The following is a 13,262-nucleotide window of genomic DNA, read 5'->3' as shown; positions in this document are numbered from 1 at the left end:
CACTGCAAGATTTGTCATGAGTAACATGAGTGGACAGCAACATCAACAGAAAAACAGTTAATGTAGCAAAGCTTAAGGTTTTAAAATTTGGGAAGCAAAGATGGGATGCAGAGTATTGGATTGGTGGGGATATTTTAGAAAAGGTGGAGAAGATGAAAGATCTGGGGAAGATGGTGGATAGGAACTTGAATTTTGCATGGACATTTTGCATGGACATTTTGCTAAAACTGAGAACAACACAGCAGATGAAGGATGTTTTGATTCCACTGTACAAGGTAGCTTTGATCAGGCTGCATATGGATTACTGTGCACAGAGTTGGTCACCTGGTTTTCAAAAGAATGATGAGATATCAGAGAGAGAGAGAATTGGAGAGGAAGGGAATCAGAGATGATTGACTAAGTTGGTTTCTGATCTCTGGAATGTGAAATATGAGGACAGATTGAGAGAATGCAAATTACAAAGCCTAGTGGATAGAAGGAAGAGGGGCAGCATGATCAAGATATAAGTTGATAAGGAATAATCACCAGATTAATGGATGAGATTTTTCCCAAAACATCTAGAAAGGGGGGGGGGGGACAAGAGGCCATTCTGCTGCAAGCTGTATAAGGTGGATGTGTGGGTGAGGAGTGGATTTTTTGTATGGAGTAGTGGGTGATTGAAATGCATTGCCTGAGAGTGTGGTGAGTGCAAGGACAGTGAATGCATTTAAGTCAAGGTATGATGAGAGTGAGAGTGGGGCCTCAAGTGATGAGTCTCTTGACTCCATGGAGGTCTGTTATTGATAATAATTTAAAGATTACGTATCAGTATTTCTCCATTTTTATCCACTGTGGTTAAGATGAATGCCATCATGTGCTTATTAAGTATGTGGTTGTAGGCGTTTAGAATCAAGAGCACTTACCATCACAGGTTTTTGTATGCAAGTCTGCAGCAGCACAAAAAAGACAGGCAAATGGGTATTGAATATCAGTTAAAATAGCTCAGAGGATTATTTGGATATTGAAAAAACATGTTAACAAGTAAAGATAAGGAAGTTATTATCCTTCTTGATAAGGCAATGATTCAGATGCATCTTGACCACTGTGCACATATTAGGTGACCTGAGTTTCTTAGGGAATGAGGAAGTGGTAGAGAGGATTCAGAGATGAGTGACCAAGCTAGTGACAGGTCTGTGGAAAACTCCTCTTTGAGGATAGGTTGAAGGAGTACAGGGTTACAAAGTTTAGTTGATAGGCAGAAAAGAGAGGTATGATAGAAACTTATAAGATATTATGAGTTTTATAAATTGATGCAAAGGAAATTTTTCAATATATGACAAATAGAGAACTAGGGGTCATCTGTGGAAGTTGTGTAAAACTGTGCAGACTACATTTTTTGCATTGAGAATGGTAAATGAGTGGAATGGATAGACGAAATTAGTTGCAAGTGCACTGACAGTGAATGAGTTTAAGGAGAGACATGATAGGTTTTGTGTGTATAAATGCCAGTGTTGATCTCCAGACTCTATGGAGATACTTTATAATAATAATAATAATGTTATGATAATGTTCAACAACAGTAAATTATCTAAAATACCTAACAAATGAAGTAAAATTCTCAAGTTTTTGTAGGAATTTTTTTTTTTTTGGCCTGGTTGGCTGAGAGCTTGAATTCCACTGTGACATAAATGTTTATGAGCATCCTTAGTTGGTACTTTTTTTCATTCACTAGTGTGAGGCCTGAAGTGGCATTTTTTTTTTAAAACATATTTAGCCTCCAGATCAGGGTTCCCAGATAATCTAATCCCTCCCCCCCCCAGTGTGTTTGTTTGGTTTTTTTGACTCCATTCTAGCTATGCAGTCAAACTATGTAAACAACTAAAGGAGAGCAAAAAGAGAGCATCCCCTTTACATTTAGAAACTTTACACTTGCATGTATTCTCATGGTACTGATCTATTCAAGTTATCTTGAAGGAAAGCATTATTTAGCTTTTTGCAACTTTGCTTCATCAGCAAGAAATAAAACTGTATATCTCCCTTTAAATCATTCTCAATACTGTTAATATAAATAACATGGCCCAAGGACAGTATCTTGTAGTATGCTGCTTGTTGCCTTTGTTCTCTTCAAATTTGTTTCATGCATTAATCTTTGATACTACAGGCAGTCACCCTCTTATCCATCTATTCCAACCAACCTAATTTATGCAATATCCTATAAGGCGGGATTTTGTCAAATGCCTTTGCAAACTCTGATAATAACAGAGCATAACCACTTCCCTTATCCAACTCAAATATGAATTGTGTTAGCATGTGAAATAATGATATACAATTATGTGATAAATGACATTTTGATAAAATGCCAACCAACATTTCATCATCAATATTCCATGAATCATGAGGATCGTAAATTTAGTTTTATGTAATACCCTATAAGGCAGGATTTTGTCAAATGCCTTTGCAAACTCTGATAATAACAGAGCATAACCACTTCCCTTATCCAACTCAATTATGAATTGGGTTAGCATGTCAAATGATTTGATACAATTATGTGATAAATGCTGTTTGATAAAATTTTGTCAATCAACACTTCATCATGAATATTCTATGAATCATGAGGATCACAAATTCCGATTTTAGCAGCAGCAACCTTAAGTTATCATAGGGATTTTTTTTCTGGATGGATCTTTAAAAGCTTACTGGTCAAAAACTACATAGTTAATTTCTCTTACATCAGCACAGTCTTCTTAGACTTTCTGTATCTGCAGTTAATTAACAACCCTTCATATTTAGGATTATAATGTAATTTAATATTATTAAATTATAAATGCTGACTCATCATTCTCAGAGACAACAGTTTATTTTAAAAATCAAATGCCAAGTTGATAATAGATGACAGGATACCATGTAATTTACTATAGTATTTTGGAATCTCTCCCACAATGATTTTTTTCAGAATTAATGCCTAATGTTGCTGATTTATGCATTATGAAAGTGTGAAATTGAACAATTCAAACTTTTTTTATAATCATGCAGGAGGGCAGTCACATGTGACAATTATAAATTAGAGGTCACTGCTTTTAATTCATAATTATATTTAGGGAGGAGATAACTGAAATTTTCTTTCTGAAGTTCAATTTCTTGTGTGCTAAACTCATGGTTGGTTGGAATGCAACTAAAGGAACTAAAGGGCCAGCATATTATGTTTGTTAATTTCAGGTGTTCTCTGGCTGATTTGTTTGTTTTGAAGGATGATAGATCTTAGTTTTCAATTGTGTGCTACTCCTTACAAATATTACTATCCTAGATAGGATTCAAATCCATATCCTTCCAATTAAAAGGTGAATGTTGCTTCATCCTACTGAGAGTGCTAAACAGGAACTTCATTAACTTGCGAATTCGCGTTTTAAGGAGCACTAGATTACTGGATTAAAATAAAGAACATTCTTAAAAAATATATTACTTGATAATTCTGTTCTGACTCAACTCTAGCAATACAGCATATTACATTAAATAAAGACTCATTTCTGTTTACAGTGATTTCTTGCACATCTGTCCATATATAGCTACAGTTAGTTACCCCCCCCCCATGTTTTCTCTCTCTCTTTTCTAGTTTTGATTTCTTAATTAGATCTGTTTTTGACAATCTTACACCATAATCTGCAATTTTATGAATGCCTTTTTTAAGGGAAATCCCCAAATTAATATGGCAGTAAAATCTAATTTTCACGATGTGATATACGTGTTTAGATATACTGCATCATTACACCAGCATAAATGTAATAAATGAAATTTTTCAATATCAAATAAACAATGCTACTTTAAGTTATTAAAAATTCCAACAATAAAAATAGACCCTATAGCTCTGATGTTATTATACACGTATACTTCTGTTTTTAATAAATCAGTAACTTAAGTAAGAATAAATGTCATATGTTTTAGAAAATCGTGTATTTTGTTTTTTGCAGTGTGCTGGATATTTACACATTAAAACAATTAATTCAAATTTGAAAAGGGTGGGGGGTATGTTTACAATCGATATATAATATAAAATTTACCAAAAGGAAAAAATAAGTGTTTTGGTCAATTTATATATTCTTTATTTCTATGTGAACTAAAAAGTGGATCTCTTAGCTGGAAACATAATCAGTTTAAGCTATATTTATTTACATCATTATTTAACTATTTCATACACAAAATTATTCATGTATGAATAATCCAAATGAATTTGTATAGTATTGTTCTAAGTACAACCCAAAATTTGTAATAAAAATTTTTGGTTGTACTTAATAAAACTTAATAAATGTACTTAATTTGTAATCAATAAATCATGTGCACTACGAATTGTAAGTATACTTCAAAACAGAGACTACAAAAGGTTGTGGTTTTACTGTTAAAATTTGGGGAGGGAATACGAGTTCCGAATTCTCGCTGTCTCTTATAGCCTAAGTTGTAAGTACTAAATGCTAAAAACTCTCCAAGAATGTTAGGATTAATAGGTACAGTGACATGCATTCGTGAAATACTTTAGTAATTATGGTGAATAGGTTTTTTACTCTTTTTCACCTGAAGAATTAATCCCTATCTTTACTATTTGAAAAGTTTTCCCCTTTAATTACTGTCTAACATCATTCTACTACGATCTGCGTACACGTATTGATGAGGCCTTGATATAAATATTTACGCAAAAATCGTATATCATGGATAAACGGATATATAACAAATACCACAAGATTTTTGGGTGATCAAACGGCAGAGTGCAAAATAATAATTATAATAACAGAATAAAACACAAATAAAAATAACTGGGCCTACGAAATCTCCACCACAGAGTAAGTGATATTAAATGATTCACGGTGTTTACGCGTGTGTTTTTGAACCGAAGAAGTGCACTTGTATTTTAGTCCAATTTATTAGGATGCACTGTTGTTCCTTTTCTGAACATCATACAAGAGTAAACATCCTTTCCATTGAAGCAATAGGCTTAACAGCTGTAATTTAAACACATTTTATTTGAAAAGATTGAAGTAAATGTGAAATGACTATGAAGTGTCACCTTTTTCGCAATTTCAAATGTAAGCCTCTTACCTCTTCTAACAGCATCCCTGCTTTATCACCTTCAAAAATTTTATCTGGGGATTCTAAACTAAGATTCGGTACAGATCCATTGTACAAGGGCTCTGGCACTATCGCCATCTTGCTTACCTAAATATCTCAGAGGGCACGTGACTACTGCTTTGGGATTGAAAAGAGACAAAAGAACAGCTGTCTTCATAATCAGCATTTTCGTCTGCACCTCACATTGTAATCTTTATCAGCTGCACACAATTCCAGTCCATGTATTATTATTATTTCAGAATTCACATTGAATTGCGGTCTTTAAGATGAATAGTGAAATTCAACGCCAGTTGCATTAAAATCAAAACAAGGTGGTAAATTTTAATATCAGTGTTTTGTTACATAGACGTTAATCAAGGAATATTATAATAATAAAGTGTCACTTCGAAACTAATGATTTTTACTCTGCTTTAAATAAATAATAATAAAGCAACATAGAAAAGTTTCGCTTCGAAATTGCTGATTTCTATCCTGCCTTTAAAGAGAAAAGAATTATAATAATTAAGCAAGGATTGCGGAGTCTTGCTTTAAAAGAGAGAGAAACCGATGCGAGCTTAACTGTAATTCAAAACTTTGGCAATCTGTTTTTCTATTTGTTCTTTTTGAAAGAAAAGACACACACAGAGAGAGAAGTTTTTCATCCATCTTAACATGAAGACCGGTCAGGGGGGACACATAGTTTACAGACAACACTCTTTTAATGGCATCAGCTGCTTGTGTACTGAGGCATATTATCCTACGGAAACATTGGAAGCAAACGAAGGTCCCAGACTTATAGAGGGAACTATTTTTGCTACAAATTTTTAATGAACGTAATTTAAATTACTTTTATCAAAATGTGTGTTAGTCAATAAAATAAGATTTAAACTGCATTGTATTTTATATTCTTATTATTTTAATTTTCTGATGATTTTGTTTTTTATTAAGCGCATCGTAGAGCAACTAAAAAAAACGACACGATATTGAACCCTTCGCTCGGAAAAAGACCTGGATTTGCTTCTCGTCGTGACGAGAGGAATCTTCATATAGGCTGTTTTCGTTTGAAGGTGAGTTAGCCAACTCATGTCGAGGTAGCAAGGTTTCTTTTTCCAGAAGCTTGGGTTCTTCGTCCAGGGATGAAGCAAACAAAGAAACATTTACAGATAAAAATACTATTAGTGAGCGGTAGATGGCGTTGTGCGTGAATGGTTATAGTGTCATTGTGTGTATATGGAGGATTAAATAGTGAGGACGGTGGATTGTATGGAGTGGTGTGAGGTCTGTAGTTGGGGTATATGATGCTCCTAGGCAAGAACTATTTTGCCACGCCTAAAGTCAGAAAATATGTAAAACTTTCTCTTTTTTTTTTAAAGCAATGTTTTTTTATGGCTGAGATACAGTTTTGTCTGTTTTAGCTGCTCTCCAAATTTGCAGTTGTAAGGGATTGCCTTAGTTGCTTATGTGCTACAATGGACCTAAGTGAGCTTCTCATCCTTCCTCCATGATGAGTCATTCTACTTCTTAGAGGTGTCATGTAATAATTATAATAATTAATAATTATGATTAATATCAAGATGCCTGTGTAGTCCAGTGGAAACAGTTTAAACTTAGAGTGCTAGTCTGTCTGAAGAAAGACTATTATGGATTGAATTATAATCGGCAATCACAGGAACTTTACTTGTTTGTTTTTTTCAGGAAATTTGGATTTTTAATCCCAAATCACAAAAAACATGTAGAACTCACACTACTGCAGGCGAATGTTTGGGTTTAGGATAGGAGAAGTTTCTGCCATTCTCTCTCTCTCTCTCTCTCTCTCTCTCTCTCTCTCTCTCTCTCTCTCTCTCTCTCTCCTGAAGAAATGATTCATGGAAAGCTTAGCTCACTATCGGTTGTGGTTCGAAGGATGTGAAGAATGGCTACCCAGTCATCTTTAAAATGTTTTATTATGGTCACCTCCACAGAGTCTAAAGACATCACAGGAGACTCAAATTAGCCACACAGTATCTACTGTACTTCAAAGCACTCACAACTGACTCTGGCAACACATTCCATTCACTCCCATTCACTCACCCTCTCGAATCAATAAATCTAGTCCTCACTCCCTGCCCAACCACACATTTATTCAACTTCCAGGGATGATCACTTGTTCTTTCCCTGCTAGCCAAGTGATGATATATTTCATCTGCATCAATCCTATAAAACCTGAGTAACATCTTATACCCTCATACAGTGGTCGATTACCCATTAAGGCAATGAGGCATGTGCCTAGGGGCCTCAAGCGTTGGGGGGGCCCAAGCGAAGACATTTTCCTATAGTGTTTTAAAATAGATTAATGTTTTCAGTAAACATCATAAAAATCTTGATTCTTTTAAGCGAAAATTTTTTCAAAACAATTATTACGTTTTAATACGTATTTTGAACAGTACGCACTATCTACGCTTGAAATAATGCCGCAATACCAATGTCGCCGCTAGTTGACAAGCTTCGTATTTTGTATTTTGAACAGCGCACGCTATCTACGCTTTAAATCAAACCGCATTACCAATGTCGGCGCACGGCGCTCTTGACAGCTTCGAGGTCACGAAAACTGATTGCATTGCCGAGATAGGAAGTTTCGCCTGGTTGCTCCTTAACTTCATTTGTTATTGAATCGTATAAGAGTGAGGTGTTTGTTTCAAAAATAACTTTTTAGTGTGCCTTTTCGTGTTTTCATTATTTGAATGTATTGCAAGTAAAAAAAAAACTTTGTAAATTTTAAAAAAACTGATAAAAAAATAAAATTAAAAAATAAAAAGTTTTATTATTTATCATCCTTTAACCTATTATCATCCCCAGGCAGAAAAATGCAGAAGTTCAAAAAATTCAAAAGTACAAAGTTTCATTTATTTATTTTTATTTTTTTAAATTCTTTTTTATTATTTTTTTTTTGGGGGGGGGCAAATATAATTTGCCTAGGAAGCCCAACTATCCTTAATCTGCCATTGCCCTCATACCCACAACACCCAGGTGACCATACCTCGGCACAGCAAACAAGATGTGGATGTATCAAGGCCTCATAAAATGATAACTTCCTTATCTCTGCTTGTTTGTAGTTCTTGATAAAAACAACTAATCCTATCAACATTCCTGACAACCTTAGAAATATACTCTCTAAACTTCAATCTACTAAATTTCTCTATCTACTATGCCCACCAAATCCCTAGCCTAATCTAATTCCTGGAGGACAGTTAAATCAATATGGTACAGAGCTTGTAATCTATGTATCCCAAAATACATAACTTTGCATTTTTCCACAATGATGAACTGATATCCATTATCTTTTGCTCATATTGTCAGTCTATTTAAATCATCCTGCAAGCTCTTAATATCTCCTTTATTTACTATTACGCTACCCAATTTTTAATCATCAGCAAATAACTAGATATTTCCTATATCATTTATGTATAAAATAAACAGCAGTGATCAAAACCAAGAGCCTTGCTGCACACTATTAGTCACCTGCTTCCTCCTGGATTCTGCTTCTCCATATATTACTTTTTTTGGTATCTATCCCTCAGCCACCCTCGGCATCTTCAGTTTCATATCTATACCCATTAGTTTTAATTGTGTAACAGAGTTCCATGTAGTATTCTGTCAAACACTTTTGCAAAATGTAGCATCATCGTTTAGCCCTTCCCTTTATCCAGTTCAACTGTTACTCTATTATAAAAAGTTAGTAAATTACCAACGCATAACAGGCCATTCACAGACCCCATGGTATCCTGCACAGAGTATCATATTCTTACTCCACCCAATCTGGCATTCTCTCTTTGACCAATTTTTTCAGTATTTTTACCACCACTCCAGAGACTGTCAGGTTGTTTTGGATTCGGTAGAATTGACTAAAGCTATGAGGCCCTTGTGTTATGCCCACAAACTGCATGTGATCTTTTGCTCAATTTATCTGTTTGTGGGATGAAACATCCTTCGGCCCTACTATGATACTGATTAACCATGAGATACTGGTTTGTCCATAATTTGCTACTGCAATTTTGGAATGACTTTATACAAAGGAATTATTTGCCCTCTTTCCACTTTCTTGGGATCTTGCCAGAGCAGAATTAAATTAAACAGCCTAATCAGAGACATTGCCAGTTTCCATGCTCATTGTCTTAAAGCGAGAGCTGATCAATTCGACCAGTGTATTTTCATTGAAATTCTGCAATATCCTTAGAATCGTCAATTGATCCACTTCTGTTCTCAGATCAGTTCAAGGTCCCTTGACCTTGCCTGATGCTCCAGTTCATCCCACAGATGTTCAATAGGGTTGAGATCAGGGCCCTGCAGAGGTCAGTCAAGTGTGGTGATGTTCATGTCCACAAACCACTCAGTTACAGCAGCAACAGCATTATGACATGGTGCATTGTCTTGCTAAAAGAGACAATGATCACTTCCATAGAAACGCTAGAAAGTAGGAAGCATTGCACTGTGCAGAATGTTCAGATACCTCTCGGAATCAATGTTCGTGGCACCGTAGACAGAGGTCCTAGGCCATACCAGAAAAAATTGGACCACGCCCTCAGGTCTCCGAAATGCATAGTTGGGACAGCAGTCTGATAAAAAACTTCACTAGGTAATGTGGAGGTTTGAAAATTGTGGTCATACAATGGAACTCACGTTGTGAACCTCGATTTTAAATGTTTTTGTGTAGATTTTTGTGTAGATTGCTCCAACCAATGCAGTCCGCATTCAATGTGTCTGACGACGAATGGGAATTTTTGCATATTATCCTTCGTAGCAGCTTACGGTCATGATCGGTTAGTCTAGTGGGTCGTCAGCTGCGGGTAGCACTTAGAGTTGACTCCCTGCGTTTCCATCTCAGTATGGTATCATTAACTGTTGACTTGGGATGGCCTGATTTGTCAACAATTTACAGAACAGATAGACCTGCAAATGGTATCTTATCACAACGCATCTTTCAAACTCCGTCAGTTCGCTTCTCGCAGCCATTTCACTCGGACAGTTTCAGTGACTTGGGAGCAGCATGTTCCTCTAATTTTTACCAGCTATAACCACGTGACTCATTACATGCGCGATGCACCTTGCCCATAGGGGTGTCTGTTAACTTCTTTCCAAGGAGTGTATATTCCGTACGTATATCTCTCATATATAATTACTGATCACCTCTCGATTATATAAACAAACTAAAACTTGAATAATTAAATCCTTTGTGTTGTCCATATTGAATTATGGATGGGAGATAGGCATTTACGAACCACCATTATTAGGAAATTCCAGTCTTTTAAGATGTGGTGCTATAGGAGAGCACCGAAAATTTCTTGGGACGAGAAAAAAAAAACTAATTAAGAGGTATTGAATTTAATGTGAACCAGAAGAGCACTCATGGAAAGCCTTATAAAGAGAATGAGTAAGATTGACACACATTAAGATGACCAGCAGGGAAACGTCTCTGGAAAAAATGAAGGGAAAATCAGAGGGAAGAAGATCTACTGGTAGACCAAGAACTTCCTGGGTTGATAATATAAAGAAATGGATGGGTAACAAGAGCCTATTAAGAGATCAAATGACCGCAGAAGAATGGACAATGTTGTGCACTATGATTTCTAATCTCCAAATTGGAGAATCTACTTATGAAGAAGATATAACGCTTCAAACAAACAGTTACGAGAAGCAGGATTAACTGAAATTCTAGACACAAATCAAGTAATGGTTGTAACAGGAGAACTAAACGCTAAATAAACACAGCCTGGAACTGTAGAATAACAAATCAAAGTAGTATAACCCTCAAAGACTTTGCTGTCACCAGAAACGTTGCAATTCTAGGAGGACCTCCAGAATCAACGAACTAAGTGGCGAACAAATTAATCCGAACAAGCCGAATTTTCACAAGTTTTGGTTTTTGTTCGGTTTTTGGTTTCAGTTCACAATAATGTTCGTTTTGCTGTCAGTTTACTGAAACCAAATACATAAAGACATTGGAGAAAAGAGTGGTCTCCCACAGATCAGAAAGATAAAGAACTCATCTTCCAACAGGATCTCGTTCATGCTACACTTCAAAAAGTGAAAGAGTTCCTCAAAAATCACAATATCCGATTGCTTCAGTGGTCAGATAACTCTCCTGACATAAATCCAATAGAGAATTTGTGGATCATAGTAAAAAAGAGACTTCGCAAATTAAATTAAATCCTTAGCGCTAAACCACCCGAAAACAGGCTTAAGTCTATTCGTCGACTAGAGGAACGTTTTCTAAGACTTTTCAACCGGTGAAGAAATAAGAAAAACGTGTTCTACATTGGTTTAATCTATTCCTAAACGAATTAATGAACTTATTAGGAACAATGGAGCACAGGAACACATAAATTATTAGGTAAAGTTCGAGTTTAATTTTTTTAATTTTTTTGCGAAATCAAAATTTCTCTTTAAAATGTGAATATTTGGATTAATTTGTTCGCTATGTATAATGTGACAGGATTTATTTAATGTCCTTAATATAGCAATACTACAAAATATGGCATACCAATAAGTGCGATGGACGACCTCAGCTCTGATCACAACCTTGTTTTACTCTAACTAGTCTTACAACATGAAAATATCCTAAGTCGGCTTCCAACCGTCAACTAGACAAAACTAACGACCACTCTACACGAATCTATTGTCCCAGTTCCACCCATTAACTCCAACTAAAAATCGACCAATCAGTTTTGAGCGTGGAAAAGCAGATAACAACTGCATTAGCAGCTGCAATCACGGGATGTACCACTGCCCAGGAAAACTAGTTGAGAGGGTAATACTAACAAGAGACTGTAAAAATTCACGAAAATAAATAAATAAATAAGATAAAATAGAACTCATCCCCATCGAGCATATGTAGTTCAGTGGAAGTGGTGTTTGCAATCCTCAGTGCTAAACCATCCGAAAACAGACTTAAGTTCAAGTCTGTCGTCCACTAGAGGAACGTCGATCTCTGACACGGGAAAGCGGGTTTATCGCCCGGTAAACTCAAGAAAATCGACCGAAGAACCCACACTTTTTTCAGACATTAAATATTGTGTTAGGGCTAGGGCCCACGAGATGGTAGTACTTTTTGAGCCATCTCTTCACTGCAAGCTGCTTAAATTAATGATACCTTTGGGCCAGCTATCTTTGATTGGCTACCCTGGATATTGAACTGCCCACTCAGTCTCCAAAAGTTAGATAAGCCTAATTCGGCCTCACCTAACGGCTAAATCAGCTAACGCCTTTTATTCCCTATACGGGAATAAAAGGCGTTAGCTGATTTTTCCTCCCGTGAGCAGTTTGGATTCCGGGAGAACTTCTCCACTAAACAAGTTCTGAGTTGTTGAAAGCATTCAGTGTAGGATACAGATGAAAGCAAAATACTGAGTAGATCTTCCTCAACATTGCCAAAGTCCTCAACAAATATTGCATAATGGGTTTCTTTTCAAACTCTTGCAGGTTAAATCCCTGCAGGGAGTTGTCATAATTAACAAATCTCATCTCAATGATCGCATACTCCGATTGAAGCTACAAGGAATTAGATCGTCTGAACACAAATTAACAGCCAGGACCATACTTGCACTTTTCCCTAGGCGGTTAGGGGGACGAGGCGCTAGAATGTTCCGGGGACCCTTTTCAAAATGAATAAAGACAAATAAAAACAACCAATATATACAATAATAAATGTAATAAAAAACTTATGCTAAATAAAGACAATACATATCAACCACAAATGTTCAAGTAGTGCTAAATAAATCCACTGTCATATCCCCCACGTGACTTGAGGTACAGAGGTCTGACATACGTCAGTTTACAGGCTGAAGTTAACCCTGTGAGAATGACTAGTCTTCAACAGAGTACCAACAGCACCGCGCTCAGACCTGCTTAACTTTCATGAGCCATTATTAGCGGAGATTCTACCAATCAACCAACCTTTGCTGGCCATAGTAAAGACACTACAATTTGTTTTTCCTACCCTTCTCTTTCGCAAATATATCAATAATGTCATTATAATTCAAATTATTTATAACATAATTTTCAATAAATAATAGTGATAAATTAGACATTTTATCCTGATGCAAAGAGTTTTGCAATAATTTTTCACTATTTTAAGAACAGAAAATGAACGTTACTTATTTGCGGCATGACAGCAAACAGGTCATGGAGCACATAGAGCATATATATCATAGTGA

General features: G+C 35.9%; 1 protein-coding gene across 1 annotated transcript in view; it reads right to left on the bottom strand.

Annotated features, from left to right (window-relative positions):
* The window catches only part of LOC150109194 (serine/threonine-protein kinase A-Raf-like), a 344,481-nt gene extending 339,275 nt beyond the window's left edge, over window positions 1-5,206 (bottom strand). The window contains exon 1 of the mRNA XM_090411929.1: window positions 5,065-5,206. Within this exon, the coding sequence (XP_090268055.1) occupies window positions 5,065-5,172 (108 nt within the window). The 5' untranslated portion in view covers window positions 5,173-5,206. The remainder of the gene's footprint in view (window positions 1-5,064) is intronic.
* Between the last annotated feature and the right edge of the window lie 8,056 nt (window positions 5,207-13,262).

The sequence above is a fragment of the Typopeltis vanoorti genome, chromosome 2, assembly GCF_054136105.1.
Source record: "Typopeltis vanoorti isolate ZY-2024b chromosome 2, IOZ_Tvanoo_1.0, whole genome shotgun sequence".
In the NCBI taxonomy this organism is placed as follows: domain Eukaryota; kingdom Metazoa; phylum Arthropoda; class Arachnida; order Uropygi; family Thelyphonidae; genus Typopeltis; species Typopeltis vanoorti.
Note: the sequence above shows the minus strand (reverse complement) of the source record. Positions and strands in the feature narration are given on the sequence as shown.